Source organism: Saccostrea cucullata, unplaced genomic scaffold (assembly GCF_032062105.1).
Source record: "Saccostrea cucullata isolate Sc308-1 unplaced genomic scaffold, CSIRO_AGI_Scuc_v1 ctg1904, whole genome shotgun sequence".
Lineage (NCBI taxonomy): Eukaryota > Metazoa > Mollusca > Bivalvia > Ostreida > Ostreidae > Saccostrea > Saccostrea cuccullata.
The window spans coordinates 21,464-30,488 of record NW_026937234.1 but is presented as its reverse complement, the minus strand read 5'-3'; the positions used below and the strand labels follow the sequence as shown (position 1 = coordinate 30,488).

At 38.0% G+C, this 9,025-nt stretch overlaps 1 protein-coding gene across 1 annotated transcript; it reads left to right on the top strand.

The window, feature by feature from the left end:
- Positions 1-2,506: 2,506 nt before the first annotated feature.
- On the top strand, positions 2,507-8,986 carry LOC134247573 (uncharacterized). The gene has a single exon (XM_062729909.1). The coding sequence runs from the start codon at positions 2,507-2,509 to the stop codon at positions 8,984-8,986; it is 6,480 nt and encodes a 2,159-aa protein (XP_062585893.1).
- Positions 8,987-9,025: the final 39 nt, after the last annotated feature.

Sequence of the window (9,025 nt, the reverse complement as noted above, 5' to 3'; positions counted from 1 at the left end):
TAAACTGTGGTCGCAATCAGATAGATTTTCATGCAAGCTTAATCCCCTCTAGTGCATGAAATCTTGTTTACAGAGGAAGTACCTAACTGATTCTCTGCCGCAAATACGCTGTTTATTAATTGGGGTTGGCGAGGGTCCGCCTGGGGAGAGTTTGACTGTTGGTAAGTTTAGCTCTCAAGCTGGACGGACCTGTGCTTGGTTAAGAGCACACATTGGTCACGGTTACCGGAGGGGTAGATATAAAGGCAAAAATACATGCAACATGAGCTCGACCGCGACCCGGGCCTAAAACTGTGGTCGCAATCAAAGAGAACAGACAAAAAAACAAAACAAAATACTATGCAAGCAAATGAGCTCGACCGCGACCCGGGCCTCAAAAATGTGGTTGCAAATTAGCCCGAAAGATGTACAAACGAAAGCTCGACCGCGATCCGGGCTTCAAAAAGGTGATCGCCTTTAACATATGCATAAAAAGAGCCCAAACGCGGCCTGGGCTTCAAATATGTGGTCGCATTTTTAACTATTACATAGTGGTCCTTATGATTAAAGGACCAATATTTTTTAAAATTTGGTACATGGCACCTTCAAGCCATGTGGTATGCCTTTAACAACCATTAGATGTAAAGGATGAGAAAAAGTTCCTCTTAAACAAATTTATATAGAATATATATTAGAAATCACTGGGAAGGGAAACAGCTATTTGGCGAATACACATGGCTTGACAAAATGGCTAGCGTCCCCGTCGCGGTGCCGGGCGCCACACCTTTGCTTACCTGCCTGCAAGAAAAAATATATTTTAGGCCAAGCTGAAAATTTTTCAAGGAAAGATAATGATAGGGCTAAAAAGCCAATGCGTGGTGGCAAATAGCCATATACATGTACCTTCTTTGGGAAAAATCTCATTATGCTGTGAAAGCAAATACTACTTATGTTATGGTCACTTGAAGAAAAAAACAAAAATTTGAAAGAAAATTAGCATATGGATACTCTTTTCAGGGAAATGAACTCAATTGATGCATCACTTTTACAATTGGTTGGTCTTTGCTTCAAAATGCGCCAAGAAGACAAGTTATCGGAGGAACACCTAAAACTTGTCGATTCTATAACAAATCAAGTTCAGCAGGATGTGAAAGACATTAAAAAACATCACCATGAAGTAGAACTAAAGCTTTCTGCCACTAAAAAGGAAGAGGCCATCCTAAAAAGAAAATTACATGAGTCTGAAAGGGAAATACAAAAACTGAAAGAAAAGAATAGAAAACTTGAATGTACTTCAGCAGATATCAAGGAAAAGTGTCGAGAATTAGAAAGTGAACTCGATACAAGCTGGATTGAGGATGTTTACACTATTGGTACTGGGGTGTCAGAGGAGGTTGAGAGTAGTGGCGCTTTAAAGTCAAAAGAGATTGTTGATATTAATAATCCAGTAAAGACACCAATGGAAACAGCAAAAGACGATTCAAAGATGTAAAGAAACATCCATTTGATCGACTATCGAGAAAAAATGCAAAAGTAAAAAAAAACTGTCAGACAAAAAAGGAAAAGACACGTATTCAAAAAGAAATCATATTGGATTACGGACCGTGACAGTAAACAATGCTCTATTGGTGCAAGAAAATAAGAGTGATAGAATCGATTTCGAGATAACAGAAAACTATTCTTCTTTCTGAGGACTTGTTACAATTTCTTTCTGATGTTGTATATTGCTCAAACATAATCTTTTGGGGGAAAAAAACTAACTTGTACAGTGCAGTGACAATAGTTTTTGCCACTTGAAGATAGATAATATCAAGTTTTGTAATAAATAGCAATGTCAACTATGTAACCATAACATGATAATGACTTATTCACATGTATCACAAATATGATATGTCGTTTTATATCGCAAGTAGTCTTTTCAAAATTTTGTTCTTGCCAAATAATATTGTTATTTGTACATACGTTGTCATGATAATTAAATAAAACGAAATATGGCACCTTCAAGGCATGTGAGTTTATTCCAAAGAAATATTCGAAATTTGGATAGATTTTACATAACATTGAATTTGGGAAACAGTACAAAAATAATGGGACGAAAACACATGGCTTGAAAACGGCTGGCGTCCCCGTCGCGGTGCTGGGCGTCACACCTTCACTATAATGCCTACAAAGAAATTAAATATATATAATTATTAGTCAAAAGTAAGATTAAGGTTGAAAATAGTCAATGTGTGGCGGCAGACAGCCATATACTTAGTATGTTGTATTGTTTGTATCTGTAGACTTAATGAATATAAATTGTTAAATTCACAGGAGCTTTTTATGAATTCACAAACTAGGATATTTTTTAACAAATGAAATTATTGAACTGAATTATCTACATTGAAATTTTAGGAAATTTATAAAGAGCTCCCAAGGAGGTATAAAAGAACGTTCTAATATACCTCCTATTTTAGAATGTGAAAATACAATAAATCTATCTTTTCAGGCCTAAATCAAGCTAATCAAGGGCAATGAAAGTACAGTTATGGCCAAGCGAAAACGATCCCTTTCAGGTCGGAGAAAAAGATATAAAGATAAAAGAAGAAAACGATTAGAGCGAGATGATATGAAACCCTACTTGATATATCAACCAGTCGATGAATCTTGGAGATTACAAACTGCACAAGAATTTAAACTAGGCAACATAAACTGTCCGTTTGAAAATGAGGAATCATCTACAGAATTAGGATATCCATCACTGCTACATGAAACAAAACCTGATGGAAACTGTTTTTTTAGTGCCTTGTCATATATAATAACTGGTACAGAAAAATACCATTCTCAAATCAGATCACATATTTGCAATCATCTCCTTGCACATCAGGATGAATTAAGCAACGCTCTTCCAAACAAGTACTACGGAAATGTAGAAGCATATTTATCAGATACATCAATGCAATCCGAAAGAATATGGGCGACAGAAACAGAAATATTCACTGCCGCAGATATGCTTCAAGTTGATATTTATGTATATTCCAAATATGGACCGCATTGGAAATGGATGAAACACAGTCCTTCACAAGCCAATGTGACAGATGGAATTTATCTCTACCATAGAAACTTGAATCATTATGATGTTGTTCTTAGTGTTCAAAAAGAAAATCCAACAGCTGTCAAGAAAAAAGATATGTATGCTAAAAACAAGGAAGAGTATAGGAAGAAAGGAAATTTGAAATATACTTCAGACCGAGAACTGCGACGACGTAAAATTGCAGCTTCTAAGGAGAAATATAAAGAAGACAAAAAGTTTCAGCAGCGGTTAAAGGCAGCTTCGAAGCAGAAATACAAAGAGAACATTAAGTTTCAGCAGCGGTTAAAGGCAGCTTCGAAGCAGAAATACAAAGAGAACATTAAGTTTCAGCATCGGTTAAAGGCAGCTTCGAAGCAGAAATACAAAGAGAACATTAAGTTTCAGCAGCGGTTAAAGGCTGCTTCGAAGCAGAAATACAAAGAGAACCTAACTTTTCAAGAGCGTACAAAAGCAGCTTCTAAACAGAAATACAAAGAAAATGAAGCATTTCGGCAGCATGTTAAATCAGCATCTAAGAAAAAATACAGCGAAAATTTGAACTTCAAGAAATGTGTTCTTTACTACTCACTCAAGAAGTACAGATTTAATACCATCTTTAGGCAAAATGTAAAAGCGTCATCAATAAAACGGTATGCATCCAATTCTTTATTTCGCCATAAACTGAAAATGCTCCTGTTCCAACAATATCACAAGAATCCCGCAATTCCAATAAAGAAAAAAGAAGCCGTGAATCGAAGACGCAAAAATCTTCACGTTGCATTGCAAACATTTACTAAGAACATCAAGAAAATTCCATCATATCCATGTACTGTGTGTGCGAGGACGCTTTACAAATCTCAAGTAAAGATCTGCAACCGCTCCAAGTATTTAAATGGCAAGTTCGCAAGTAATGCTAAAAGATGTTTAAGTGGACAGTATACTTTCGAGTCGAAGGAGTGGATCTGCCATACATGTGACAGACATTTGTGTGCAGGTAACATGCCACCACAGGCTCTTGAAAATGGATTACACCTTTCAATCGTGCCCGAGGAGCTAAAAATGTTAAACCACCTCGAAAGACAACTTGTTGCTCTTCGAATACCTTTCATGAAACTCCTCTCACTTCCAAAGGGTGGACAAAAAGGTGTCAAAGGACAAGTTGTAAATGTCCCGTCGAACATCAGCAGTGTCACGACTTCTCTGCCTAGAACTATTAATGAAGCTCAGATGGTCAAAGTTAAACTTAAAAGGAAACTGTCATACAAAGGACATTACCAGTACGAATGGGTGAGACCAGAAAAGGTAAAGGAAGCAATAGAGTTCCTGAAAAGAAATAACCCGTGGTATTCAAATATAGCACTCAGTGACAGTTGGTTTGACCCAGAAACCGATTCAGATTTAGTTAAAGTAGACGAACAAGAAAATTCTTCGGATGAAGAAAATGAAAGTTCAGAACAGGAGAATTTGACAATGCACACACAACCAGTAGAAACGTGTTCTCAGCCTGTTGATATAGGACAAGAGTATCTAGACACAGAGAACAAAGTTTTTTGCATTGCGCCCGGTGAAAATCAAACACCGCAAAGTATCTTCCAGGAAAAAGGAGCGGATGCAATGGCTTTTCCAAACCTTTATCCAGATGGCAAATTCGGATACTTTGAAGATCGACCTATAAAACTGTCCCCTACAAAATACTTCAATGCCCGCTTATTTTGCGCCGACAAAAGATTCGCAAAAGATAATCAGTTTATCTTCTTTGCTCAATTCATGATTGAAATGTCAAACATTCGATCAAACATATCTATAGCCTTACGGAAAGGGAAAGGAAATACAAATGATGGAGGCAAAGTAACGGCGTCAATGCTTACTAATGCTAATGATTTACAGAAAATTCTTAAATCAGATGCTGGTTTTCGTTTCTTACAACCAGTACGCGGATCGCCTCCATATTGGCAAAGAACAATGAAAGATCTATACGCCATGATTCGGCAGTTAGGAATCCCGACATGGTTTATAACGTTTTCCGCTGGTGAAACTAGATGGGATGAAACAATCAATGCATTAAAAGACCCGGAAGACCCAAGATCACCTGGAGATATAGAATGGACAGAAAAATGCCACCTTATAAGGGAAAACCCTGTGATGTGTGCCCGATTATTTAATAACCGTGTGCAAAGACTATTCACAGACTTAATTATGTCCCCTTCACAACCAGTCGGAGACGTAGTGGATTTCTTCTACCGAACAGAGTTTCAGCAGCGCGGCTCCCCACATATCCATTGTTTATTGTGGGTCAGGAATGCACCTAAATTAAACGAAAACACAGAGAAAGAAATCTGTACTTTTGTTGATAAATATGTATCATGTTCCATGCCAAATGAGAAAAGCGATCCTGAACTCCATGATATTGTTAATGCTGTACAGGTTCACAGTAAGACACACACAAAGTCATGCAAGAAGAACTCAACGACATGTCGATTTAATTTCCCTAGGCCTCCAATACGCAAAACGTTTCTTGTAAAAGTCACAGAGGAAGACAATGAAAACAAGGAGAGAGAAAAAAATCAAACCACTAACATGCCAACACTTCAGGAAATTGAACAACTATGTAAATCTGGTGCCGAGAGATCTCCAAAACAAATTGTTAAAGATATATGGAGAATAATCAACTCAACAGAGTCTAACTTAACATTTGATGACATTCTACTTGCTTGTAATATTACTTACGCCAAATTCAAGGAAAGTCTGTCTGCAAATACGAAGAAAAACACGATATATTACAAAAGAAACGTAGAAGATGGTTGGGTTAACAATTACAATCCAACTTTACTGCGTGCATGGAATGCAAACATGGACATTCAATATGTTATGGACCCTTACTCATGTGTAGCTTATATACTATCATATATCAGCAAAGCAGAAGCCGAAGTCGGCGAACTTATAGGAAATGCACAAAAAGAAGCACGAGAGGGCAACAAGGATGCGGCTACTGCAATGAAACACATTGCTCAGGTTTACGTCCAAAACAGAGAAGTGTCTGCACAGGAAGCTGTTTTCAGAGTTTGCAGCATGCATTTGAAAGAATGCTCAAGAGAAGTTGTATTCATTCCCACAGGAAGCAATGCAATTAAGATGAGTCTTCCTTTGAACATACTGAAATCACGAAAAGGAAACAGTGAGAATATATGGATGTCCTCCATCATTGACAAATATTACGCTCGTCCAATTGGACAACCATTTGATGAACAATGTTTGGCAGAGTTCTGCTCATATTACTCTCTCTATCCAGCCTCTAGACCTCCAACTTCTTCCAAAAAAGGTGCACAGCTATTGCACTATGAACTGACTAATGGACTAGGGTACATAAAGGAAAGAAAGAAAGGAAAACAAGCTGTCATCCGCTACCCCCGATTCAATCGCCTGAAGCAGGAAAATGATTACTTCCTGACATTGCTTCAACTGTACCTACCACACAGAACTGTAATAATCAAACCTGAAGAATTCTTCAATTTTGAACATTACATTTTCAATGGAAAAATCGGAAAAAGATCCGTATTGAACATCATTAATGAAAACAGAGCTCGCTTTGAGAGGGATGCAGATAATTTAGAGAAAGCATGGGATGATGTACAGGAGGGCCGCATCGGAGAAGACGCATGGGCAGCAGTAGCCCCTGAATGTGAAGCAGAAAGACTCACACTGCAGGAGAAAAATACAAGCAAAGTTAATAACGAGGACGAAGACATATCTCCAGATATCGAACTTCTGGCGATTTCTAAAAAATCGTCTACATCTACCCAAGCTGGAATCATACAATATCAGAAACCTAAAATTTCTCCTACCAAAATACAAGATTCATTAAGAAAAATGAATTTGATTCAACGACATGTATTCTACAAAGTAAGAGAATGGGTATTTGAAGTAGCATGGAAAAAGTCTCCTGATCCCTTTCATCTGTTTCTAACCGGAGGAGCAGGAACAGGAAAATCGCATCTCATAAAATGCATATATCACGAAACAAACAGAATTCTATCCAAAACACTTGAAACACCTGATGCTTTATCGGTGCTTATAACAGCACCAACTGGAACAGCTGCATTCAACATAGGCGGTATGACTTTGCATTCAGCATTTGGGATTAGCAAAAATATTAAACTCCCATACACGCCTTTGGGGGAAAACATCCTAAACTCGCTAAGAGCAAAATATGAACACTTAAAACTCCTTATCATTGACGAAATTTCGATGGTAGACCACAAACTTCTAACATACATCCATGGCAGGCTGACCCAAATTAAACAATCTAAGAAGGTGTTTGGAAATGTTGCAATTTTAGCTGTTGGTGATTTCTACCAGCTTCCTCCAGTGAAGGCATCTCCTCTGTACAAGCTAAAGGATTCTATAATTTTAGATCTCTGGAATCCATTATTCCAAATTGCCAGCCTGTCTGAGATCATGCGTCAAAAGGAAGATGTAAAATTTGCCGAAATGTTAAATCGTCTAAGGGTCCGATTGCGGGGAGAACCATTGCAACAAACAGACTTACAACTCCTTCAGTCTGTTTCTAAAGAGTCAATTCCGATAGAGTCAAAGAATGCTTTGCATATATTTTCAACCAACAACGAAGTGGATGCACACAATGAACAGATGGTAGAAACAGTCTGCAGTCCATGTCTGTACTCAACAGCCAAAGATTACACAAAAAGTACCTCAGGTACGCTGCTCTTGCGAAAGCAACCCTATTCCTCCTCATCGCCAGAAAACCTACCAGACATAATCAAACTTGGAATCCATGCACGGGTTATGCTAACAAGAAACATTGATACAGAAGATGGTCTTGTTAATGGCGCATTTGGTACAATATCTGCTATAGAGGTCAGGGGAAATGACATCGATGCGGTATATATACAATTTGATAACGAAAACATTGGCAGAAAAGCCATCTCCACCACAGTTTCAAATGTACAAGGATCAGAAAAAGCTGTCCGTATAACGCCATATGAAGATGTTCTTGTAGGACGAAATGCACTCAGAAAACAATTGCCACTTAAGCTGGGTTGGGCAGCAACCATTCACAAAGTGCAAGGGATGACAACAACACAAGTAGTAGTTTCACTTCAAAAGATATTTCAACCAGGAATGGCATATGTAGCATTAAGTAGAACAACTACATTACAAGGACTCAGCATCTTGCATTTTGACACAGATTGTATTTTTGCGTCAGCAGAAATTAAGGAATCACTTTCTAGCATGCCAAACTACCTCCTCCAAACTGGTGTTGATGACAAATGTTATTGTCTGAAACTATTGTTGCATAATACAGAAGGTCTCCTCGCACATAGGAAAGACATTGAAAACGCTGGTTTTGTGAACGACTCCCAAGTTATATGCTTCACAGAAACATGGCTTACCAAGAAAGACTACGTACCTCCCAGCTTAATTCCAAACTCAGATGTTCACGCAGTCTATCGAGAGGAGGTATACACATCCTCTGATCCCATATTTAGACAACTACAATCACAGGCTAAGGGTGGGGTCGCAATATTTACAAAAGATGTCAAACATACAAGGTACACGACCAAAGTAAAGGACTTAGAGTGTGTGTCAATACAAATATTAGAACCAAGCGCGGTAGCGGTTTTCGTGATATACAGACCTCCAATATATCCAATGGATAAGTTTAAAGCCAAAATCAGTTCTCTATTATCCCAAATCAATCAAGAAATATCCTCCCCAGTGTTGATTCTGGGCGATTTCAATGACAACTACTTTGGAAAACCATCTCTAAAAACGTTGTTTACAAGCTATGGGTACCAACAACTTGTGAACAAGCCAACGACAGAGAGTGGCTCTTGTCTCGACTTGGTGCTCGCAAAAGACTTCCCAGAAGATCCAAATGTGACAATTGAACATTTGTATTATAGTTTCCATGATGCGATTTCTATTAAATTGTAAAATTTGTAAAGCAATGTAACAACTGTTCTATAGATGCAC